We start from the raw sequence: 26844 nt of genomic DNA on the forward strand, positions 1-26844 counted from the left end.
TGTTTAAAATTCACTGTATTTGTGATGTTGCAAAAACCAACAAACTTTCATACGTCCACTTATTACATTAGAGCGTACGTAATAAGAACTACCTATACAGCTATACGCTATATAGCGTATACCAACCAAATATGGGCATTTTTTAGAGTAAACAGTGAAACACTTTTTTAAGTCTTTGCTAAATGCCTTAAATGTAAAATGTAAATGTTAGTTTAGCTCCGCCCATTTATACTAAAGTTATCCACCTTATTTTTTACATAAAGATTGAGGGTGGCCATATTTGTTTATGTTGTGGCACTGTAAACATGCAATGAGTGGCATATTCGAAGATAACACTGTGTCACAACAGTGTTACGAACATAACACCAAAAGCATCACATAACTTATATCCACCGCCTTCCAAAGAAAAGTGTGAGCAGGCAGCATGTACCGTCAGCCACCAGCAGGGGGCCCGGCCAGCAAAGTCTGAAAGCTGGTGGGGTTGGAGCAAAGAACTCCAAGACCCAGAATCCCCAACGGTAATCAACGCTAACCAGACTCACCTGTGTGGCACGGTATAAATACACCCAGCCAAAAGCAATTCCCTGTTGCACCTTTGTAGAGGGGTGAATGGTAGCAGTTGGGAACAGCAAAAAGCTGAGGTTAAAAGAGAAAAGCAAGAGTTGTTGTCTTGTGTTTGAGTAAACATCACTCCTGGTTTTTCCTTTGTTTGTTTTCCTGCCGTTTTCTGTGTTGCTTATGATCAGTGTTTATACTGCCACCTCTCACAGCTGTGGTGGTGCAGTGGAAATACACTGGACTCCCACTACCAGCGATGGGAGTTCAAGCACACCATAAGAGGGGTAGTTTCATTTAATAATAATAAAACAAAGTTTAACTGCACTTGAGTCCAAACCCCACACCACGCCGTAACAAAAAGGACCTGTGTCTATGGTTGAAGTCGCTAAATTGAAAACATCCACGCAAACCGTCACACATTCTTACTATTTTGTGGTGGAGAAACCAACACCAGAACATCCTTACTCAGAAAAATGGCTCGGTTATGAAGCTCTGGTAAAGCAGATGCTCCGAGTGCTTGTTGGTAGGGCTGTGTAGGTTAACTCTTAGGCTAACGTTAAATCTTACAAGCAGTGGAGCTGAAGACGTGTGGATGTTTGGGTGGATGTTCTAAATTTAGCGCCTTCAACTATAGACACAGGTCCTATTCTTCTTTGTGCTGTGTCGGAAAGCTAGTTAGCTTTGCTCTGAATAGAGTTGGTTGTAACATTGGGTTAGCATAGCTAGCTACTTCATGATCAGTGTCTACAGCAGTCTTGAAAGTGGGCGTGGCCAAACCAGGTGTATAAGGAGTTTTTCGGTCTGGACTGCTTTTTGAACGAGGCACACTACAGTGCGGCCTATCAGAACAGAACTCAATGGCATATATCTGATCTAAAGGCACAGTTACCAGAACAGCCTTGGGTGATAAGAAACCAGGAAAAAGTGAAGACATGAGCCCTTTCATTTCAAATGGCTTCTGGTGATTACAGTGTATTCTCAGGGTTACAGGGTTTTCCCAGGAAGGCCGTCTAACAATCCACAGAGGGTATATTACTTCCGTATCCTCTATTATTCTCAGCATTTCAAACCCAGAGCTCGATAATGACCTTATAATGTATTAGCTGTAATATATCGCTTTAGTGAGCTTAGCGAATTGTCGTGCTTGGACTTAACATGCGCTGTGACCTTTTATTTTGTGCTGCTCTGAAGAGATAATGCCTCTAGTCAGAGGCTGAGCATCTTAGACTCTCAGACAGAGAGAGAGAGAGCAAGAGAGACAGATCTTAGTATGGCACACACACTGAAACCCTGCGCTTGCACATGAGGCATGCCACGCAGTCAGAGAGAGAGGAAAAGGTCAGGAGTCAGAAGGCTGAGAACACACAGTGAGCAGGAGAAGCAGCGGGGAGTCCCAGCTCCCACTGCAGTTAAAGTGCTATAGCAGTCCCCAGGCTGGTGTGCTGTTTGCTCTCAGATGTGGGCGCCACATAGCATGGTAAAAGAGCAAGCAGCATCTGGAGGATTTCATGTGATTTGCATTTAAGTTGATGAGATGGATTCTGACTGACACAGAGAAACTGTAGCATGTTACGCTAAGTCAGTACAGGCTGTAGGACCTTTCTAGGAGTTTTCTATAAAAGCTTATACCAACAAGCATCAGTTGCTTTTGCCAATCCACCTTAATTTTCTTTCTTTATTTATTTTATTTGTATCATGAAAAGGATTTTATAGATGTGGTGTAGCCCTATGAACATTTCGGTATAGTGTTACTTATATTACATGGTTTTATGGTCTGACCCTTTTGATTTGTGTGTAAGAATGATGTACAGCAGATATTGAATCAGTCTGTAATAGATGTTTGAATGTTATGTCTCTGATGGTTTGCAAAACATATTTTCTTTTCTTAAAGGGATGTTTTTTCTTTAACCCTAATAAACTCCCCATTAACCCAAATGATTGCCACTTAACCAAATACATTTTCCCCAACCCAAATCATTTCCCCACTAATCCAAATAATTTTCCCCAAACCACAAACATGTCCCCAACCCAAATAATTTCCGTCTAACCTAAATAATTGCACCAGCTCTTAAATAATATTACCAGTAACTCAACTAATTTCCTCACTAACCCAAACAGTTTCTCCCAAACCAACTAATTTCCCCACTAAACCCAAACAGTTTCTCCCAAACCAACCAATTTCCCCATTAAACCCAAACAGTTTCTCCAAAACCAACTAATTTCCCCATTACACCCAAACAGTTTCTCCCAAACCAACTAATTTCCACATTAAACCCAAACAGTTTCTCCCAAACCAGCTAATTTCCCCACTAACCCAAACAGTTTCTCTCAAACCAACTAATTTCCACATTAAACCCAAACAGTTTCTCCCAAACCAGCTAATTTCCCCACTAACCCAAACAGTTTCTCCCAAACCAACTAATTTCCCCACTAACCCAAAAAGTTTCTCCCAAACCAACTAATTTCCCCACTAACCCAAACAGTTTCTCCCAAACCAACTAATTTCCCCACTAACCCAAACAGTTTCTCCCAAACCAACTAATTTCCCCACTAACCCAAAAACATGTCCCCAACCCAAATAATTTACCTCTAACTCAAATAATTTGTCCCCTGGCTAAAATAAATTTCCCACTGACTGAAATAATTATTCCCAACCCAAATAATTTCCTAATAACTATTTTTTCATTACTTCTTTAGAATTTCCCCCCAATTCAAATCATTTTATATAATAGAAGTACTATACATACTGTATAAAACAATGTTGGCTTAGAGTGTATAGAACACAGTATGTCAATACAATGGATAAATGGATATGTAGCAAGGGTAAACATCTTTACCTTCTCGTTGTCTTCAGGGTGGGTCACAACGAGATCATCGGTGTAAACCGCGTGGGGTGTGGAGCCGAGGGTCTGGGGCGAGACCACTGGAACGAGATGCTAGCATACCCCCGTAAGCCCATTGCACATTGGCATCCACTTCTGGAGCCCAAGAAATCAGAAAAAGAGGTGGGCCTTTGTTTGTTTTTATCGCCTTACACACACACACACAGTGGAGTCTCCGTAGGGTGGAAACAGGATTAACTAATCTAGTCTAATTCTAATGTTTACACTGAGTTATAAGAAATGCATTCCAACAGAAATCTCATCTGTCATTACCATCCACCCCAGTGCTTTCAGAGATGTCAATCTCCAGTTCCCTCTGAAGTCTTCTCCAAACTTCTGCTGTGCAGTATGAATAATTCATTAGGGGGAGTATGATAATGCTGATTCAAATATAGACGTAGCGGGTGTTCTCTTCTATTCTGACACATGTCAGAAATGATAATGATTAAAAAAAAAGAGAGATCTAATGCTTAGTGGGAGTAATCCTCTGGTATGTGCTTATCTATTTATGGCCCGAAATCTCTTCAGTATTTTCTGATTGCCTTGCTGTTCTGCATGTTCTCTTTTTTAGTGGAAAACCAGGACAGCTAGTTTCGACAGTCAGGGGTCCTGCCCCTCCCCTAAAGCACCCGCCAGCCCTTGAGGAGAACCACATGTTTACCCAGAAGGCCCGGAACCCTTTCCCTGACTGTCTGTGTGCTCAAGGAAAAAGAAAAAGTTAAAAAAAAAGAAAAAAACACAAAAAAACACAAAAACTTGTGTCTAAAACAGAAAACAATGCCAAGCTTTCTCCAGGTTTTCCTTGATGATGTGGGAGTGTTTGCTCAAGAGGCTCCAGAGGCCCCCTCTGTAGGGGGCCTCTGATCTGAGATCAATTTGTCTAAAGTCTCTTAAGTCAGACTCACTCGAAAGATGATTTTCCGTCGGTTCTTGGGGGGTGTGGGCCTTGAGCACCCAAGTCATTACACTTCCTGTACTCCGAAAAAGCCAGGCCTTTTACTACAGCTTGGAATTGTCAGGCAAAAGGAGTTTCCTTTTCCACTTTTTGAAGCGTATCTCCCAAAGGCGAGGCGAATGAAATCTGACCGCACTGTCCTCCAAGGAGTGGAGGAGTGGAGCAGTGGAGGGGTTTTCATCGCAGGACGGAAAAAAGAGGCCCTTTGATGATCGCTTCATTCCGAGCTCGGCCATTTGAAAGGAGGATCAGCTTATCTCGTAGAGCCAAGGGTCTGGGCAGTACGAGGAAGAATGGGCAGAGCTAAAGCACAGCTGACTAAAGGAAAAGGAGGGCTTTGTAGCAGCAAGGGATGAGAGGAAGAGATGGGACCGCCAATTGTCATGTCTTGAATGAACCACTTCCTCTCCTGATCCGTCTTGGGAGTGTGAACGAAAGGACGCAAATCACTCAGTGAGACGTTGGGGGGAAAAAAAAATCATAAAAAATCATCCTGAGTTTGTTGATGTTGTAATGAGAAATGTTGTTAGTATGTCATAAAAAGAGGCATTTGCCAATTTCAGCAGAGCACAATGATCTCAAGAGCTTTCTTCACCCTTGAAGGACCTGTCCAAGCTGAGAGATTTGAAGACTTCAAGTCATTGGTGAATATATTTGTAGATGATAGAATGAAGTTCTACACATTTATCTGTATAAGTTTCCTTATGTAGTTGTATCCTGGGCATTCAAGGTTTAAAGTGATTAGATGTACCATGTTCAGATCGTCCTTTTGTGTTGGCATCACTCTTAGTTGAACCTAGTTTAAGACCTTTGCGTTTTAATGTGCTTCTGAACAAGGCAGTACTCACTTTTTCATTAGCGTATCCGTTTCTGGACTTTGTTCTACTGGTAAATCGTAGGTTTGAAGTTGTCAAAGGTTGTTAAGTCATTCACTGTCCCTTAATTGGCTTTTCACGTTAACGGTACTGTAACATACCACAGTCATCGGTTAGTCAGCACATGGATTTTATCTTGAGGTCGTAAGAGCACAAAGTGAATCGCTGTTGTACGTGTTCTCGTTTTCCCAGTGAAGTTCTGTAAGGCTGGTTTGAAGTCGAAATCTTGAATTGCAAAAATACCTAAACATTTTTCTAAAGACATTTCTGGGCCCTAAACTGGTGTTAAAGTAATAGTTCCAAATCCAGCTCATATTATTGATCACAGGCCCAATTCAGTGGTTAATCAGCCAAGACATGTTTGGTATCTAATGTGTGCTAGGATAATGTTGCTAACAAACACTGGACTTGAGAAAATCATGTTAGTAAATACACACTTTATTTTTTTTACCCTCAAAATCTTTATTAATTGCTTCAAAAATCTAGCAAAATAATACATGTACACTTCGTTTTACTATAATTTTTAGTAAAATGTAGATTTAAAACAATTTAGCACGGATAGACCACATTAAAACTACATTACACAGTACTGTTTGGCACGCCGATGGGCGTGGTGGTCTCGAAATGAGGTGTGTTCATGTAAATTTCTGGTGTATGGCTATCTTGACAACGGAAAACATAGGTGCGGCAATGACTGACAACAGCCTAGGACGTCAACATTCAGACGTTCGTTGCTATCTTGCCAGTAAACTGTCAACACAGGTGTGTACTGCACCTCTGCTTTACGCCATTAAAAATAGCAATCCACCAAAGTCAGACCGCACCTGGCTCTTAAAGGGAATGATGAGCGACACACTTGATTGGTTTGTTGCACGTTATGCCCGAAACACACCCATAATGCAAGGCCTACTTTTTCTGTCGTTATGAAATCAAAGACACACTCACACGTCTGTTTGACGTCTCGCCAAAAGATCGTTAAAACGGAGCCCTTGGGGAAGTCATTGGGGAATATATTTGTAAAAAGTTCTACACATGTATCTGTATAGGTTTCTTTATGTGGTTGTATCCTGGGCATTTGAAGTTCCAAGTGATTCAGGGTTTCAGGACTTTGTCATAAATGAATCACACCAAGGGTGAAAACAAACCGGACTGAAAAGTACAGGTGTGAAAACTCCCCCAAAAAAGTCCAGTGTTTGTTAATGGAGTTAGTCTAGCATCTCCCTTTTTAATATAAAGTAGCAAAGCCTGTCTTGGCTGATTCAATTTCATAAATTGATTCAATGAATCAATTTAGGGAAGTTATAAACCATGTTCATTTAATATTTGCCGTTGATTTTTTCTTCAAGTATGAATTTAAGGAATTAATGAACTCAACACACCTCTAACGCACATTGTACATGGATGAGTACACTTATAGGCATAGAAGCATTATTAGCATTATAACTCTTGATACCAACACTGAAATCTTGAGCATCAGCCGATACAGTTCTGATCAGTAACACAACATTGGTTCACTGTAAAAATAAAAATAAAAAATGAAATCTAAATAACAGCATAGTCCAGTTGTTGAGATGTAAGCATCCAGTCATTGTGAGTGGACTGATGTGAAATGGTGCAGAGTAGAGTACAGTGGTGGTGATAGGAATCAGGGGTTGCATTGTCTTTACTGTTTACTGTTCAAAAATGTATAAGCACTGTTGATAATATAAAAACAGAAGTGAAATCTAAAATTCTTATATCATCATTGACAATTGTTTTGCCTTAAAATTCTGTGTGTATTCATCACTGTTTAATGTAATAACTTTCTTTCCGGGATCCCAAGGATGCTTTCTTTCAGGGGTAACTTTCTCACATCTGGATCCTAAAGGTGTTACCACCACTTTTCACATGTTTCTGCTCAGAAGTTTCACACCAAACCACTCTAGATGATCTTTAAATTTCAGATTTTCTACAAATCCTGAAATTCTAGAAGTGTTTGTATAGAAATCATTCAATTCTGTAAGGCTTCTATAATAGAAAAAACAAAAGTGATGTTTTTATAATCCTACAATAGTCCTGTTCACAGTGTGCTCATGAATGTACAATGAGGGTTAACCATCATATTGAGAAATTATAGTTTAAGAAATACTAAACCCCATAAAGCACCCAGCAGTAAACGACGACAACAGTAGCTACTCTTGAACATGCAATACAAAGAGTCATTTCTAATGATTTCTTATGAACTGTAGTGCCAGTTTGGAAATGTATTTTGTATGTGTCACTTTTCAGATGACTGGTGTCATGTGTGATTTGAGACAGTGCTTAGAACTTAATCTGTTCTTCAGAGTATTTAAAGCTATGTTTAAGTTGTTTTTTTTTTTCAACCTAAACGATAACAAAAAAATAAAGAAAAATGCTATTAAAGTTGCATTATGCTATTACAATAGCGGATATTTCATTTGGATATTACACTTTAGATGCTTTAGAAATTTGTAAATTACCTTTAAAAGATATAGATAAACTTTATTTATCTTAACATAGCTAAAATAATGAGAGTTCGGTACATCCCAGCTAACAAAGAACATTATAAGTATGATCAGCAGAGTTGTTAAATGGTTCCAGGAAGGTTAGCCTGTAAAATTACAGAAATACTGACGTTTCAGAAAACATTCTGGAAATGTGTGAGGTAAAAATGGTTTGTATGACAATATTTTTAGGATGTTTTACACAAAATGTTCCCGGTTTAAAGCTAAAAACTGTGGAGGAACCCTTTTTAAGGTGCCCTTTTTAAAGAAGAAAAAGGATCCTTAACAGTTCCTTAAAAGCACCATAGGAGGTTCCTCCAGTTTCAAACTGAAGAACCTCCATAAGTTCCTCAAGGATCTTATAGTTTTAACAGTGTGCATCGCCATCACTGATTCCTTAGATTTAGTAAATGTGACATAAAATATTTTCCAAACTGGAGCATCTCTTTAAACGTAGAATAGAATATTTCCTGAATATTTACATATTCATATAATATTACACTGAACATTTTAGTTCACCCACAAATTTCAAGGTCATGCTCTCTAGCATTTGGACTTTAATCCTCATTAATCACAGAATATTGTTGTGATTCATTAAATTAAACCTTTTCATAGATTGAAACGATGAATATTTATACATTATAGCACATCTTAAAATTGTGAATACATTCCTTCTGTGGCACCTTTAACTTAACTTAAACGGCACTAAATAAATATTAAATTCCCTCTAACTTCCACTTACTTAACCTCAATCCAAAACCATAACCTGAGCCAGGTGCTAAAACCAATACTAACTACCCTTGGTCCACCAGGTTCGATCTGTATGAGTCTTAAGTGTACTATCCAAATAAAATGAGGCCATTTTTTCTTATTTGTTTCCATGACATTCATACAATAATCCAGTATGGTATAATGTGATGATGTTTTCACTGGTCTATACCATAAGGTTGAATCTCAAGTGTAGGTTTCTGGGTGTACAACAAGTTCCCCCAGACCTTCTTACATTTCTTTAAAAACTTCTTACTGGCAGTAGAGAACCTGGATTATGGGAGGAGGGGGGTCTCCAACCTCCTGGTCTAGATTTTAAATCAAAGAGGCACAGTGGGGAGCACACTGGATTCCAATGGACTTGACATCTGCAGAAGACCTTGGAGATATGAATCCGGACGGCTGCAGAAGATGTTGTCCAAAAATGCCTTTGCTGCCATTGCCTAAAAAATATGGTGGATGGTGCTCTAGGGTCTAGAATACAAGTTGAGTAAAGTCCAGATGCTATGGTTTGGAAACATGGACTCTTGGGGCTCTAGAACTCGTCCTCCATTATGTTACAACTGCTGAGGTTTACATATTTCTGTATAATGAAATGAATCGAATATTTTGGCAGACTCCTGAACAACTTCAGGTAACTGTTTGACTTGATGACTTGACTTGACGTACTGTTCTGGTTCCTACCTGTTCCAACCATGTTTATGATGTCCTCAGGCTCTCAGACAATATAGACACAGTGTGTTCTTGTTGTAAGGTGGAATCTGTGAAATGGGTACAAATTACTTCATGGTTCGTGTGGTTTATCTGCCTCTTTCTCCTGTCAACTGAACAACTTTCCAGTTTTATATTGACGATTTGTACTTGTAATAAAACTGTTGAACAACTGTTCTTGTATTTCAAACATGCAAAAATAAAGCTGTCGGTTCAGTCGTTTCATTTCTGGCACTTCGGGTTCCTTGTCGCACGTTTCCTCGAGAAATGAGAAATGAGACTCACTTGAAAGGACGCCAGAAAAGTGAGAAAAGGTTTGAAATCTTGAATTCTTTTATGGGTCGCACCTTGTCTGCACAGACCGTGGCAGCGTCCAGACAGGGAGTACTGTTAAGGAAGCTGCACCTTTGTCCTTGTTTACACCAGCAAAGGGGAATAATTTGATGAAAAATTATTGTATATAAAAATAATTTGGCCACTTTTGCCCTGTTTAACCTTGATGTAGTCAGGGCTTGTTTGATTGAGGTTCCTGACTTGAGATGCTTCGCCAGGCCTTTGCTGTAACTGATGCCTTCAGTTACTGCCTGATTGTAGGTCTTTCTGCCTTCAGTCATGTGCCTTCAGTAAGTGAAAAGCTGCTCAACTGAGTTCTAACACTCGCCTTGGCATTAACATGCGTCCTGGTTGATCCGTTGATTAAAAGTGGCCAGCAAAAAGTACAGGTGTGAACGGGATACAGTTCACAAAGTGTCTTGATGTGTCCCTGACAGCAAAGTACCGTCCACATTAACAGAGTCACTGCCCCAGCCGGAAAAGATGTAAAAACTCTCCAAGTAATTCATAAATTGGGCTAACAGATCATTGGGATTAAAAAAATCTCCAACAACCCATGCTGGAACGTGAGCAAGGACGCAGAGTGGCGGCATTAATGTGCACCATGCCCCTCCTCCAGCGGTGAAAAGCTGTTCATTTAAAATACCAGGTGTGAATAGCTATGTACTTTGCCAATCATTTGATCTGATTAAGGCATTTATTTGCCTTAAGAAGCTCCTGGGGTTCATTTGCGGTATATTTTGGGTCATTATCCAAACATCCAACTATCCTATCATCCTATTTTGCTGCATTTGATGGGTAGAAAGCAGAAGTTTAGCTCTGTACATTTCAGAATTCATCCTGCTTCTTCTATCAGTAGTCATATCATCAGCAAAAAACAGTGCCACCATCATGTTTGACAGATGATGTGGTATGAAAGCTGAAAGTCTACACTTCAATAACACTTATATCTTTGCTTCATTTCAAAAGAGAGTAAGAGTAAAAGACTTACCAGTGCATTACCCAGACAACCATAATAAAAAGTTAATGTACTTTACTTCTTTTTGGATATTATTTGACAAAATGGGACTAAACCAATAGTTACATTTATAAAGGTGAGTTAGTATAATACAATCTCTTTGGTCAAGCATTTCTTTTTTTTTTTGCAGTCTAAGTAAGTGCTTTTTGCAGCAGCACTTATTCCTCTGGCAGGGGAGCTATCGCCCACAGCTTCTTCTTCAGGGCCAGCCTGTAGAGGATCTGGTATCCATCATCCCAAGCGTACACCTGCCTCTCCATAGGGTTGTACTTGAGGCTGGAGTGTGCGCCATAGCGCCTGGGAAAGTACAGGAGCGGTGCTTCTTCACTGGTCACCATGTCGGCCACATCAAATACGCACTGTACCCTGGAACGACTGGAGGGCCTGGTGTTGTAGACCACATACACAGTGCCGCACACTATGAAGGCAGCTTCCGCATTGTTCGTGGGGCACGACGTGTCCCACATCTGCTCAATGTCCAGAGTGTCAGAGTCCATCTTGGCCAGGTTGATGGTGTTGCCAGCAGGGTACAAGGCCCATAGTCCCTCCTCGTCCGCTATCAGATCTACCAGGGTATCAGGGTTGAGGCTGTAGACTGGGGTTTGGGCCTCCACGGGAAGGACAGCACTGTCTGTCATCGAGCCGTTCTTCAGATCAAACTTGACCACCTGCAATTCCGATCTCTCACTCACGTAGTATAGGAAGCCATCGTAGACAGCATGGCCTGTACCGTTCCACGCAGATGGGAGGATGATCTGCCTGCCCTTAGACATACCTGACGATGCCGACAGTTCTTTCACAGAGTTGAACTCATAGAGGGTGTCCTCCGAAGTTCCGTTGAAGATGTAGACCTTGGCTGTCCTGGCGTCCTTGGTCCACATTCCTTTGGGGCTGCCCACCCTCTTTAGGATCTTCATGGCTCGGATGCTTGATACAATGTCCATGCAAACTGTGAAGAAAGGAATAAATCACTGTCAGGGTTCAGGAGCAAACTGAAGATAGCCTGTTAACCCATAGAAGAGGCAGTTCTTCATCTTCAGCAATAATGAATGAAGTTATGGAAAAACTTACGGATGTTTAAGGGGAAGAGCCCACCTGAAGCTTGTCCTTCTTCTCATCTAACATCCAATAAATCTCCATCTCTAGCTATATACCTAGCTATATATCTCCTCCATGTCCCCCTGTCCCCATGTACCTTGGGTTATCTCACCACAGATGCTTAAAATATAAGAATCTGCCAACCATTCCAGATAAAGATCTAAAATGTTCTCCTCCCCTTGTATAGTCACATGACCTCTTTTAATACTACAACCTAATACTATCAGTCGTTTCGGTCTACACGCTACCACTATGGCGTTGGGGTCATGAGTCCGAAACCTGAGTCGTGGCACTTTGCCATCAGTGGCTGGAGTCTGAGAAAGCACAGTAGGCCGGATGGTTAGATGGTGCTCTTTCCCCTATTCACTCTTAAGCGATGTTGGTTGGCACAGGCGTCTGTTAGCTGGTGCAGTGGCGCTGGCGACCTAGTGCTTTCCTTGGCATTGCCCAGCAAAAGAGACTGTGTGGCTGGCTTTGCATGTTTTGGAGGAGACGTGTTAAGGCCTTACTCTCCCAGTATTAGGAGCATTGCTAGTGCTAGGGAGACCAACGAACAGGTGAGTAAATTGGCATTACCAAATTGAAGAGTCTGAATTTTAAACTTTCCCAATGTATTTGTTGTTTTTTGCCTTTGCCTTGAGAAAAGAAAGAACTCAAGAATATTTAATAATTTAGGTCTCTGCGTACCAGGAAAAAACTTTGGATATTCGATGATTTCTCTTCTTTAGCACATATCTTGCCTGAGGCTGTGAATTTTACGCTTGAAAGCAAGAAAATAAACCTTCCTTCCTGATTTTTTCCCAAAAATATTAACCTCAAGGAAATGAGGACAAGATGAAAGTGGCATCAAGGCAGCCCAGGAAATCACTGTTAATAAGAGGACATTACTTTGCCGTCTGCAAGGTACAGCAAGGCTTCTCCACGTTGCGCCACGTTTGCATGTTTAAAAGCTGCAAGCTGCAGGTAAAAGAAGACGCCATATCTTTCTCAAGTCAGGACAGAGCACATCTGACACGTCCACAAGGTGTACGGAGGTTGCCAAAGACAGCTGTTGCAAAGGTGTCACATTTCAAGTGATTCATGACAGTTAAAGAGGGCGGGGGAAGCCAGTGTACATCTCGAGGGAATGGTCTGACTCACTGCAGCCGCTGCTCTTTGTTTTGTCTTCTAATCAATAGGATATTGCAGCCTGGAGGTACGTGACATCTGCTTCCTACAGGAGGGACCAAACTGAACAAAAGACGGAGGGCTTTTTTAATGCGAGCTGAGCTTGAACAGAACCTCGGCAGCACCCCAAGCAACACAACAGCCCAATCTCTCAGCATAATACGATTTAATTGGTCTAGTTTCTAAAAAAAAAAACACAAAGAAGCCCCAATGCAGCGCAAGGCCCAGGCAAAGGGCAATACGGCAAATAATAGTACATCACTGTACTTGAAGACATTTTAATGACACATAATATACCAAATTAAGGATGTTCTTAGAACATTTGCATTATTAGGAGATTCTTTAACCCTTAAAAAAGGCCATTCGCACTCATATGTCCCAGTTCAACATGGTTGTCATGCATTGAAAGGTTCTTCTGGGAACCCAAAGTGGTTCTTCTATGGCAGGGATGCCTGGTCATGAAGATACCCCACCCTGGACGTTCAGATCCAACACTCTGGCCCTAATCTGGCCTAAATGCCCCTGAAGATCTTCATTACCTGGGTCAGGTGTGTTACACTAGGGTTGCAGCCAAACCCTGCAGGGTAGTAGATCACCAGGACCAGGATTGGGCATCCATGCTATATAATATTGTGCAAGAAACCCTTTGGACAATTTTTTTTCCTAGATATACCAACAATATCCACAACATGCTCTGAAAGGTGGACTGTGATATAATTTATAATAACAGCGATCTATTGTCATATTGCCCAATCAAAGCCTAAAAGACTTTCCCTGCCCTTCTGTGAAGGTAGTCATTAAACACAGCTAAGCATCAACCCAGGGTACGTTCTCCATTTTCCAATACTGTGATTTTCCAGAGAGAATGCTGCCAACACTGGTGTAGCACTTAATGAGTGGCTAAATATAACCTGAGGTCTGCGGGCCAAGAACCTGCCAGGGCTGAAGGTACATGATCAAAAGCAAACGACCAGCTCTTTGAGTCAAGTCTTGGCTGCCCCGTTCAATGTTTGCCTCAAATCCCCCTTGCCCCTCGTGGCTCACCGGACAGCTCAAAGAACTCTTCCTTCTTCTTCTTCTCTTTGACCACCGCCTTCTGCTCCACCATTTTGTCCGCTGCTTTAATGCACGGTTTGGGGGGGTTCTTGGTCTCAATGTAGTCCATCTCTCGCTCAACACGGTCCACCCTCACTCCAGCCCCCTCCAGGTCGAGCCGCAGTTTGGAATGGTCTTTGCCCAGTTTCTCCAGCAGGTCCGATGCCTGCTGCTTAAACTTCTTCAAGTCTGCACTGTAGCGGTTGTTCTGCTCATGCCATAAGGCAATGCGTTCCTGGAAAGGAACATAAATTAGTCACTTTTTAACATAAGCATTAGTCATGACACGTTGTATAGGGGCAGTGGACTGGTAAGACCCACTTAGACCTACACTGGTGGGTTTACATGGGCAACAGACCCAGCAACATGCTAATGGGTGGAATGTGGGCTACGTGGCTTCCAGGTGGCTTCCAGGTGGGCATGGGCTCTGAGTGGGTTTGTACAAGTGTTTTTACTGGAACCCAGTTGGGCTCTTCCATCATTACAGCCCAGCTTAATCTCACATGGATACCATCTAGGCCCTGTATGCTGTGTACAACCCAGATGGGGTCCATGTTTAGCCACCTTCCTGGTCCCATCACTGAGCCTGGTGGGTCTCCATATTTGGTGCCATTGTGGAACCTGTGAACAAACCTTTTTGATTTTTGATTCCCAGTTCCCAGATCTTTCCAAGGCTACCCATACTACCCATACAGACCACACAAGGACTGGATGTTAGCTGGGGAACATATAGAACATTGGTGGTAGTCTCCTTAAAGTCAGTATAGTTCCACATATTGTGTTCCTTTAAAGATCTTCCCCAAAATGAACCAGGGGAACCTAAGAGCCATTAGTGAGACGCTAGAGAAAATTCATGATTGCAAACTAACAGGTTGGCTTGTGGTGTTTTTAATGCATTTAAATGCATTATCTTTGCTTCGTTTCATGGAAAACACTACTACTGTGAAGACAGTCGGTATCAATAGCTCAAAGCTTAATTAAGCCACGGTCCTACTCATACAAGACTGTAATTACCAAGTAATGCCATAACCCTTCATGCAGAGAGGAGAGATTATTTCATCTTGACTGAGCAAATACCACAGAGAGAACACCTAATCTGTTCAGTCAGCAATATCTGCAGCAGTTTCACTAGTCGCACATTTGAAAGTGAATCCTTTTTTTTGCTATACATAATCACACTCATTTTTTGGTTAAAAAAAAAGAATTTGACCTAGCTACCACACTGAAAGAATAGCACATAGGTCAGACCAGTAAAACACTAAAACAGCGGTACTAACATCAAATCAAATAAAGTGTGGAATCACAGTGACCACAATCACACCCATTTACCCATTTACTCCAGATCAGATTGTAGCCACAAGCTTTTACGCTTGGTAGTCAAATGCGCCTCAAGTTAGTCAGACTGAAATCTGACAGAATATGCCATATTGGACATTATATGACAATTAGTACTGGTTGTACTGAGAGGAGTTTTGGTTGGGGAATGTGTCTTGGAGAGACACATGCGTTTACACTTCTATAACCGGAGGCTCAAATGTATCTCAGACCACCTCCTGAAGTGGTTTGAGTGAAAGGATTTGGTTTTTTTGGGCATCTTGGGTGTGTTTACACTTGCACTTGAATGTGGCTTGGCCTAATCCAGATATAACCCTGATACACAAGATGCATAAAGTGACCAGGTGTAAACAGGGTCAGTGTGACACTATCTGGAGCTTGTGAAACCAGAGGTTAATAAGTCTTGAATTAAACCTCAATGCCAGTGCCAGTTTTTCAAAGTGTTCACCACTTTGCCCCAATATATTGAAATTACTCATTTTAACCATTATTTGTTTGGGCTGAATGATTGGTTGAGCCATATTTGTAGCTCTAGTGAAATACTTAATACTGAACTCTGAATTAATGCACCTTCAATTAGTCATTCCCAATGAAGTTGTGATAATAGTTATGATGCAAATTCAAACAAAGAAAACTTGCATTTTAAATATATTGGTTAATCAGCTAAGTGGGTGGACAATCATCAAGACCTGCCTGTGGGACCAAATATTTTTAAAAACATCACAGATAAGATGTTTAAATCCATTTCAGCCTCTTATCAGGACTTCATCTTCAGACTCCTTCACATCATATTTTTTTGCAGGGTGGTGTGGAGTAATGAATAGCTAATGACGCATATTAATAGGGGGGAAGGGCTGAAAGGGCCACATATCACACAAATGGTAAACGATATCTGGCAGTGTGTTTTATGACTCTGGCCAAAGAGTCTTCCAGCATTTCCTCTGGCTATAACAGAAATATTGACTCAGAGTATCCCCTTTCCCTGCTACCCAACATACAGAGCTGGACATCTGCTGTGGCCAAAGGCAACAGTTCTGTGCTAGAAAGGGGATTTCACTGAATGCCTCAGAGCAGATACAGCACTGAGTAGTTCCCGCCAAGTCTCTGAAACATTGTTGACCTGCTGTTTTTAAAGCAGCCTATGATTTAGATCGCTGGACAGTTATTAAGTCTAGTGTTTGATTTAAAAATGGAAACCTGTGACTTGGAGTGGAGTTTAGTCTGCCACCAAGCCTGCCCCTAAAATACTGTATCATCCCTCAAAGCTGAGCAAATAGTGTTCGAAGTTATTTGATCCAAAGTGTATGCTGATCCTGCACGATTACAACCTATATCATGTCGATGGAATCCTTGCTAACAGTTAGTGAACTAGAAGACAGTAATTGTGCAAGGTCTTTAATTCATTTGGTACCAATGTACATATTTGTTCCCATATTTATTCAAACCCTTCAGTCTTACGCTTGCACTAAAGCGGCTTAATAAGAAAGCAGGGGGAATGGAAATGACACAATTTAATTCTTTTGTTTTTATATGCTGCAGTTAGGGTGATGAGTCTGGGAGAAATCACAGTAATTGGAGGGCTTTCGTTTAAATGTGCGGAACTGGAGCAGTTGTGCAATAAAGAAACACTGAAGGCAGAACTCTCATTTTAACCAATCCAAGCATAACCTACGTTTATAGCTTTCGAGTGCACTCGACTGACTGGGATGATCTTCTTAATGCTCTGCTTATTTTTCTGCATGATTCAGTTTATAAATGTTCCTTACTGACTCTGAGAAACCTTGAAATGGCTTCAATTGAACATGAATTTCACTTCAAATCTCTCTCGACTACCACTGTCACGATTTCTTTGAGTATGTTAATTATCTAAATGGTTAATTCATTTTAAAAAGTCATAACAGAGAATTCCTCCACATTTTTCCAATGTTCTGAGTGATTAAATCTTTCAATCTGCTCTAAAGAGAAGTCTTTTTAAAGCAGCTCTATGTGAGAATTGATATTTTCTGCTCCTGTGCTCCCCCTACTGCTGTGGAGTGTAACTATAACTATGAATTTATTGAGAAGCTTAAGGATATAAAACTGGAAACGAAGCATGTGGACTGAGGCAATGGGGTAATATTACAGGATTTTACACAAACAGAGTCTTATGGTCCACCAAAGTTACATAGCGCAGTAAAGGATAAAGGATAAAGGATAAAGGTGCACGTATTCGTCACTGTACAGTGTGGACTGTACAGCGAAATGTGTCCTCCGCATTTAACCCATCTGGTAGTGAACACACTCACACACACACACGTGTTAGGGGCAGTGAGTACACACACACACCCAGAGCGGTGGGCAGCCAACTCCAGCGCCCGGGGAGCAGAGAGGGTAAAGGGCCTTGCTCAAGGGCCCAACAGTGGCAGCTTGCCGAGCCCGGGAATCGAACCCACAACCCTGTTATCGATATCCCGGCGCTCTAACCGCTGAGCCACCACTGCCCACCACTGCGTTCCGACCCAGAGTGGCAATGACAAAGATGCCATTCTTCCTATTACAAGTCAGTGTGCCATCATAATAAATTTAAAGCTGTTATTTTAAGGTATAATTGCTTCATAATGTTGCTTTAACACTTCTCAAGCTGATTAATTCATGTAAATTGTTTTAGCGCTAGTATTTCTGCAATGTCACCAAAACATTATGCAGATCAGTTTGTCAATACCAGAAATCTGCATTTAAAAGTTATGGAACCTTTGAAGAGCCCTTTATTTTAAGTGCAGGAACACTGTAGGAAAACTACGAACAGGCGAGATCATCATGCAAGCTGCTAGCTAATCACTGCCGAAAAATGAATAGAGAATGCAAGCATTTTTACTCAAAACAGAACAAGGCCGAAACTGAACGTTACCTCCATGGCAAGCATCCGGCTTTCTAGGTAGTTCATCAGGCCCTGGTAGTGGTACTGGGCTTCCGAGAGATGAGCCAGAATGCTGAGAAGGAGAGAAAAGAGGAAGCCTGCTTTCATGGTGGGTTGAGACGAGGAACGCTCTGCAAAATGCTCTGAAAAGTCCAGGACGCTGAAATGCCTCAACTAAGGGTTCCTCCTCCGTGCCTGAGTGTGTGAGGGAGAGAAAGTGAACACAGGAGAGGAAGTAACTGAGAACCGGGACAAGGTTCTTGGGTTTCGTATTCGCTGGCTCTCTCCCTTGGCTGGAATGTTTTTATAAACACTGAAGGAGGAGCTGTGAGTCTTCGGCCTCTCAGTGGCCTCTGTTGTCAAACTGTGCTTCAAATATTAACAAAGGCTTATAGACTAATCATTCAGACCTTCTACCACATGCATTCTCATGCTTTTTGGCCACGTGGTTCACAATGAATGCACTAGAAAATTATTAAGAACTTTAAAGAAGATGTCTCCTTTAAAATCCCATCATTAAGATGTAAACAAAGTCCAAACCGCAAGAGGGGTTTGATGTGAAAGAGTGGAAAGTGCCGTTCTGAAGAAACTTGCTGAGTCGGATCTGTTCACGGTGGCGCTGATAGGAACCAGACGTCTGAGGCTTTTTATACATCAATTAGGAAGGATGGTTACAAATACGTTGCCTAATGCCTGAGACAGTGATTTAGAACAGTTCAGAGTAGCTCTGGCCTAAACTGTATTGATTACAATGTTAAAAAACTCATGGAGGAGAGATACAGGGTGTTGTAAGGCAAAATAGTCCCCAAACAAAGCTTATATTTTTAGATTTAGCACTATTTTACCATCATTACCGTTACATATAAAACTCAGATGACTCATCTAGGTTCACTGGTCATTTTTGGATGGTAAATAAAGCGGCTTTACTTTTGTTGTAGTCGTGATGACCCCTAGTCCCATTCATCACCACTGTAAAAAAAATCAGTATTTGCAAGGTTCTCTACAAGGCATCTTGAAATATGGCTTTATTATGTTCTGATAAGCCGTCATTCTGGTTATAATGATCTTACAGCCAATTTAAAGTAGATTACTAGCTTCGGCAGTTTGTGACAGGAATCATGAGCATTTCTGAGTGTTTAGCGCTTCATGTCACTCATGGCTCCTTACTCCCAGAAGTGTCTGGAAGCCCTTTGAATGGCTTTAAAATGGCTTTGTTTTCATCTGTTGCTACATAATGCAGAATTTAAAAAGAAATGGTGGAATGCCTCATTAAAGCAACATTATGCAGCATTTTTATCTTAAAATGTCGACTTCAGAATCATTTTAATGCTCCACTCACAGAATACGTCTCTATATCATGGCCACTCCAGGCTTGGCATACTGCTGAATGCACAATGTAACTTTGGAGAAGCAGGCAGGATAACGGTCACAAGAACTTAGCCATCATATTTGTTTAAAACTTGCAATATTAATCTACTGCCACAGTCCACATGCTTCTTTTACTCTCAGTTACAATTCTGTATTTCTCAGTTTGTCCAGAAATGCCTGTCCTTTAGCGGTAGCTCAAATAGTAAGTTCTCATTTTTTAACTGTAGCGGAGCCCAGAAGCAAAAAAATTGCATAATGCTGCTTTAAGTGGTAAAAATGGGATCTTCTTCTATCTAATATCCAACAACATCAGCTGTTCATATGAAGGCAATTTTTTTATTTCCCCCACAGCATCATTTTGGTATCAAGCATTGTTATACAACACTTGGCACTGTTATCATAGTCAGAATTCTTATATAGTGACGACTCAGATTCAGTGAGAAACCTTTCTATTCCCACATGTAACATTCTCAGTTATTTGGACTCGTGTTATGCATAATAGATCAAACAGCAGTCCTACGGAGATCATTTTCTCTAATAAGTTGTTCATTGTATCTTATCTTCTATATCACAAGTAAGTCACATTGGAATAAAAGCCTGGGTAATCTATCCCAAAGCAACCGCAGCTCATTTTCAATTAAGCAACTGTGACAGCAGCGTGGCAGACACATGCCGCCCACACTAAATCTGCTTTAATAAAGAACATATTGGCTGTTCCCAAGCTCTAAATGTAACAAAATTGGCCAACACCTCCGCTCTTAATCATCCTGACTGAGCAAAAACACAGAATTGTAAGAAAGTTCAGGATTAGAGAGCAGAAATGTCTTCAAAGGGTCAAATGTAAAAGTGTTGTTCATCTAAGTACATCTGAGTACATCATTAACACTAATGTATGTATATTCATTTATTCTGACTGATCCAGACCTGAGGCATGTCCCTGTAACTATAATTAGGATCTGTCAGATAAATCAAATTTCTGAGGTTTATAAATTTGCCGACTTTACAAACTGTCTAAAGGTCTGAAAACTGGAATCTAGAAGACCAAGAAAACGTAGAGAAGAGATGCTCACATGCTAGTAAGACAATGAAATCTATACCCCCCTCAGCTAACATGTCCATTTGGGGCCTGTATGAGTACCCCAACTGAGAACCAGAAAGTTTTGTCCTCAGGTACCACATTTGCCCCACATATGAATTCCCACCAGGGTCAAACATGGGCTCCCATCTGGGTTGTACACTGCATACTGTAACAACTGGGCTCATTTAGGAAGCCCAATTGAGTCACAGTAAAACCGCATGTGCAAACCCACTCAGAGCCCATGCCCATCTGGAACCCACCAAGCTCACATTCCACCCATGTGAGCCCACATGATCCAGTTGGCTGGGCCCTTACGACTGCCTAGAACCTGCATGAAAGTTTAGCTGAGTTAAGAGAGTGGTGCACTGTTCCACTGTGCAGCATTGCTTGTACAAACATAATATTCATGTTTGAGGATGAGTCTGATAATCCGAAGTTATCCTTTTTTCAGTAAAATAAATGACATCTACTGCAGATCAGCTCATAAATCCCTAACAACAGCAACAGCTACACAGTAAAGCATGGAAGCAAGCGCTGTGCATACTGCAGGTGGTGTTGACAGAAGGTAGCGCAGACATGTGCGGCGAGTGCAACGCATACCACTTTCAGTGTGAAAACAGCTTCAGGGAAATATGTTGCCTGTTGATGGGAGAATTGTGGCTAGGACCAGATGAGGATGGATCAGTTTTTAGATTTGTCCTCATAGCCATGCAAAATCACTTCAATGGCCAGACGATCCTTGCTAAATAGCTGATGATTCTGAGCCAAATGTGGCTGTATTGTGGGCCAGAGCTGGCCCAGCTGAAGCAGTGACATTTAAGGTTGGCCACAGAGTTTTGATTCGGGGCCACATGTGGCTCCTATGCAACATTTTAGTCATTGCAGGTGTGCTATGGCGAGATGTAGGCTGGGTGAAAGATTAAGTGTGGGACAGATCTGGACCATGACTCTATTGTTATTGTTATATTGGAAAGAAAAATAAATGACCAGCCAAAGCATACACGTCTCACTGAGAAAATACACTCACCAAGCAATTTATTAAAAACACTATACTAACACAAGTTAGGGCCTCCATTTGCTCTCAAAACAGACTATTCATGGCATGAATTTCACAAGATGGTTCATGTTGGCATGAGTGCATCACATGGTTCCTGTATTTTCTTCAGGAGCACTTTCAATCTCCTGTTCTACCACATCCTAAAATGTTTAATTAGATGTAGATCTGTTGACTGGGAGGAAACAAAACTCATTGTCAGGTTTAGAAAACCAGTTTGAGACCAGTTAGGTTTTATTTTGTGCACACGGTCCGCAACAATGCTTAAATAGACAGTGACACTCGAGTGATGCTTGATTGGTATTAACGGGTCTGAGGTGTGGCGGGATAACATTCTCCACATCTTTACACCACCTCCACCAGGCTGGACTGTTCACACAAGGCAGGTTGGGTCTATATGGATTTGAGCTGTTGGTGTCAAATTCTGACCATTCCATCTATGTGCCTTTGCAGAAATGAGATTCATCAGTCCAGGCTATGTTTTTTCTCCCATCTGGGTTGTACACTGCATACTGTAACAACTGGGCTCATTTGGGAAGCCCAATTTAGTCACAGTAAAACCGCATGTGCAAACCCACTCAGAGCCCATGCCCATCTGGAACCCACCAAGCTCACATTCCACCCATGTGAGCCCACATGATCCAGTTGGCTGGGGCCTTACGACTGCCTAGAACCTGCATGAAAGTTTGGCTGAGTTAAGAGAGTGGTGCACTGTTCCACTGTGCAGCATTGCTTGTACAAACATAAAACATCATTTGAGGATGAGTCTGATAATCCGAAGTTATCCTTTTTGATAACATTCTCCACACCTTTACACCACCTCCACCAGGCTGGACTGTTCACACAAGGCAGGTTGGGTCTATATGGATTTGAGCTGTTGGTGTCAAATTCTGACCATTCCATCTATGTGCCTTTGCAGAAATCGAGATTCATCAGTCCAGGCTATGTTTTTTCTAATCTTCTACCACCCTGGTTTGGTGAGTCTGTGCTTGACTGACAGAGGTGGAACCTGTAGTTTTAGCCCATCCACCTCAAGGTTGGACATGTTATGCATTCTGAGATGCTCTTCTGCTCACTGTAATTGTACAGAGTGGTTATCAGAGCTACGCCATTCTGAGTAAACTCTAAAAACGACTGAAAATTCCAGCAGTTCTAAGAATACTAGCCACCAACAATCCTGCCATGCTCGGAATCACTGAGAGCATTATTTTTTCTACATTCTGATGGTTGATGTGAAAATTTCCTGAAGCTGCTGGCTCATATCTACATAATTTCATGTGTTGCACTTCTGCCATGCACTTGGCTAGGTAGATAACTGAATAAATGAGTAGCCATACCAATCTTCCCAATAAGTTGCTGTTGCTGTAAAACACTGTTAAAGTTTTAATAATCTTCACTTCTCCTCGCTTAATGCAGTCCACATCCTCGCTTAATGCATTGCCCATTCACTCTGAAGTTGCTCTGATAGTTTGGTATGTTTGGTCCAGTGTGAAAGCTGTTTTCAAGCCTGGCAACAGTGCAGAGCGGTGTTCTTCACCGCTCAGGTGTTTGTATCCAAAGAAAATCTAATAAGGAAAAGCAATAAACTCCTACAATTGTGCAAAAAAAAGCACATATGAGAAAGTGACATATGAAATCGCACAATCAATCCACGGTTCGAATGGGTTCTTACGTGTGACAGCAAACCAGTGGTAATAGACTCCTCCCCCAAACGAGTCCAGAATCGGCCCTGGGTGCGGACTTGTGCATTGGGGACAAGTGTGGAAATGCCCTTAAGATGAACTTCTAAAAGTAGGGTGTCACTTTTAATGTCCTTAAACACTCCCCACTACCCCACATGAAGACACATACTGCTATCAAATTGGGTTTATACAGTGTGAGTGTGTGCTATTAGGCCTAATTACCATGTCAGAACAATATGGTAACCCCACTAACTAAACTTTTCTTTCTAAAAAAGCCAGAAAAATGTGTTTTTTTCATGATATGAACCTTTTAACTGTACTACTTGCAGAGACTGCCAGTGGGTCTGCCACTAGGGGGCTGATGTGATACGTTTAATGGCCCATTATATGTGTAGGAGATTGCACCACCTGCCATTGGTGGTAGCAGAGATGCAGAGAGCTGAACCGATGCATCATCCTTACAGGATAATAATGAAATGGCGACGACTCATTAAAGCCAGGGCACACAGCTCACAGTCACTAATGGGTGGCTCTAATGGGTGTACTAATACACCCTCTTCCTTTACCAACTGACTGTCACATGCTCTCCATGTATAATAACACAGCCTTTGACATTCAGACTCGTATACATTTTTTTCTCTTATGATGAAATAATTCTTCATGGCATCTCAACCACTAGGCTACAATTATGTAAATGCCTGTAAATGCCCTGTCAACTACTTTTAGTTTGCGCTGCTCCACCCGATGTCCATGTTTATTTGTGGTATAAAAATGATGGTCCTTCATAAATGTGACTGGTGAACTAGTATTAGATGCATGCAGTATCCTGAATTGTACTCATGGCCTTGTAGGCACATTGCCCACACTGCTGTGGTGCTCGAACCCCCAAATCAAACCTCAAAAGACACAAGCTACTATTGATGATGTGCCCAAAAGCTTAGCCCTCCTATTTTAAGCCCAGCTAGTACAGCCAGTGTAGTCATGGCAACTCGGTGTCAGACTTGAAGACATGAACCCTAGATTAGAAGATCCAGCTGTCTGGCATGTGTCTTGATCTGAAGCATGGATTTGCCAAGAGTCCATTTTGTTTTGATCAGTGTGCTGCAAAAGTCAGAGACCGGCCTTCATTTGCCTAATTCCCAGTCAAAACAGCTATTAAGAACAAGGGGAAGTAAATGTGTTGGTTTTTGGAACATCACAAAAACCTCTCATAAAAAAAAAACCTGGTTTTGACACTTGTTTCCATATACAGACGTTGTGAAAACGATGTTTACATACGGTAAAGTGCAGAACTCAGAGAACACCCTTTACTTCCAGTCAAAACAGCCATTAAGTTCAAGTTCTTCATTTTTCAGGAGACCTCTCTGAAGACATCAGACATACCCGCTTACAAAAGTCAAAGGAAAAGGAGTTGAAATGAATGTGAGTTTCAAAAAGTCATAAATGGATACAGAGAAATTGGACCCTCACAACCCTACCTGGTAAAGCTTTCATCTTTAAAATAGAGGAGACAATCAAGCTCCACTCTTGCTTCAGATCTGATCAAATTCACAGGTATTTCCAGTTGTCGTTCCACTGTGAGAAGACGATCCACCGCTGACCGAGAAGCTCATACTGAGGAATGGAAGCAGACACAGGAACATTGGATCAAATCAAACTGCTGAAGCTAAAACTGGTGTTCCCAGAACAATGACCGGACCACCTCAGAGGCCAGAACCTAACACCAGTGAATGTGTTTGGGATCACTTGGAGATGCAGATGCAGGCTGAGATTTGGAGGTGTGGGGAAATCTCCCTGCAGAAGTTCATGCTGTTCTCCAGATCTACAAATATTGATTTTAATGCAGTGAATATCACTACCCTGAACTACCCTGACAGGATGCAGCATAGAGAGAGGCATAGAGTCTTAGTAACTGAGCATACGGTTGGGCAAAGAACTTACTTTTAAACCTCATATTAACAAACTAGTCAGTAAGTGCAGACAGAAGCTTGGTTATCTGTACCTAATTAGTGCTCTGCTTGTATATCAGTTGAAATGAGGTTGAAATATGAATGCTACAACATGGCGTCTGTTTACGGATAAAGTTCTGCTCTTGCTGGTTACAGTGCGAGCAGATGAAGGTCAATGCGTCTGTAGGGAAGGCCTCCCTCGATGTGCAAATCCTAGCAAGCGCAGTAGCCAGAGCAAGCCAGAAATTCCCGTTTGCTATACATTATTGAGCCGAACACTTCAAACTGAACTCAGATTTTATCAGTGATTTAAAATATACATAGTTTGACCTTCAATTTCGAGTTTTCTGGTCTCTCCTCATTCATAGAGATGGAAGCCTGGTCTTGTGTGACTGGAAATAACTGCCCGGAGGTCAGTAGGTTAATAGTTTTGCCCAAGGACTTTAACTAGTGCAGCATGGTGTGCTTGCCCAGCTGAGAAATCAAACCCTAGTCTTCCACCAATAGTTCGCTCCAACCTCTCTGGACTATATCTACTCAACCACTCACTCAATCACACTGAGATACATTAGTCACAATCCTTGCAGCACTTATCCCGGCAAACTGTATGAAAACATTGGTTAGTCCTCATTAGCAGAACGTAAGGAATCACACTGGCGTATTCGTATTTATAAACCACTTAACGTAATCCACATAACCCACATACCCACATATTTCATTTCTTAAATCATTTTAATAATAATGGTAATTACGTGATAATGAAAATGAACATGCTTGCTACAGAGACCGGATGAACTGTCAGGGGCCAAGACTCTCCAGCGAGCTGGAACTCACTGCCAGGACACTTTAAAGCTCTGCTCGCTGTTCACTTAACCAGTTGAAACTTTTCATCTCTGACCACCGCCATAGAGCTTGTAACTGTTTCACTTGATCTTTATTCTTGCACTGATTTTATTTAACTATTTTTTTATTTATTAATTTTATTTTACTGAAGAGTAATTATGTAGAGTTATTTAACAAACAAACATTTAAAAAAAGGCATGATGGATTTTTTTACTGAATTGTTATGAAAGAAGATATACAGTTATTTATCTGCCATAATTAGTTAATTAATTAATTGAGCCTTCCAGGTGTACTGTCACTTGCGTCCACAAGGTGGCAGCATCAGCAAGCGTGTGGGTCCAGGTTCCTTTTGGCGAGTGCAGTATGTCTCTTGTTTTTGTCTGTTTGTTATCCATAAAATAAGGGTAAAAAACAGGGCAAAAAGGACATTGACTTAAATACAAGTCTATACATTTATTTTTAGTTTATTTTCATTTCCTAAACCTTGTATTTGCTGTGAAAGCTATGAAAACTGTATTTACATTTAGGGCATTTGGCTGCTACTCTTGGTGACAGACATTCGAGGTGTTAACTATCAAGAGCATTTCTGTCAGTTAGCCTTCAGGAAATTAGCCTCAGCTAATGCAGGCTAAGCTAATGTAGCTTGTTTGGACTTCATGCTAACGTGCGACACTC

At 41.4% G+C, this 26844-nt stretch overlaps 2 protein-coding genes across 2 annotated transcripts in view; one reads left to right on the plus strand and one right to left on the minus strand.

Moving 5' to 3' along the window:
- The window catches only part of syt6a (synaptotagmin VIa), a 106483-nt gene extending 97016 nt beyond the window's left edge, over nt 1–9467 (plus strand). The window contains exons 7-8 of the mRNA XM_072656404.1: nt 3413–3563; nt 4012–9467. Coding sequence (XP_072512505.1) covers nt 3413–3563; nt 4012–4083 — 223 coding nt within the window. The 3' untranslated portion in view covers nt 4084–9467. The remainder of the gene's footprint in view (nt 1–3412; nt 3564–4011) is intronic.
- Nucleotides 9468–10590: 1123 nt separating this feature from the next.
- olfml3a (olfactomedin-like 3a) lies at nt 10591–18461 on the minus strand. The gene is made up of 3 exons (XM_072656405.1): nt 18187–18461; nt 13914–14199; nt 10591–11553 (listed from the first exon to the last, which is right to left on the minus strand). Exons 1-3 carry the CDS (start codon nt 18301–18303, stop codon nt 10763–10765), a joined length of 1194 nt encoding a protein of 397 aa, XP_072512506.1. The 5' UTR covers nt 18304–18461; the 3' UTR covers nt 10591–10762.
- Between the last annotated feature and the right edge of the window lie 8383 nt (nt 18462–26844).

This window comes from Salminus brasiliensis, chromosome 14 (assembly GCF_030463535.1).
Source record: "Salminus brasiliensis chromosome 14, fSalBra1.hap2, whole genome shotgun sequence".
Classification (NCBI taxonomy): Eukaryota; Metazoa; Chordata; class Actinopteri; order Characiformes; family Bryconidae; genus Salminus; species Salminus brasiliensis.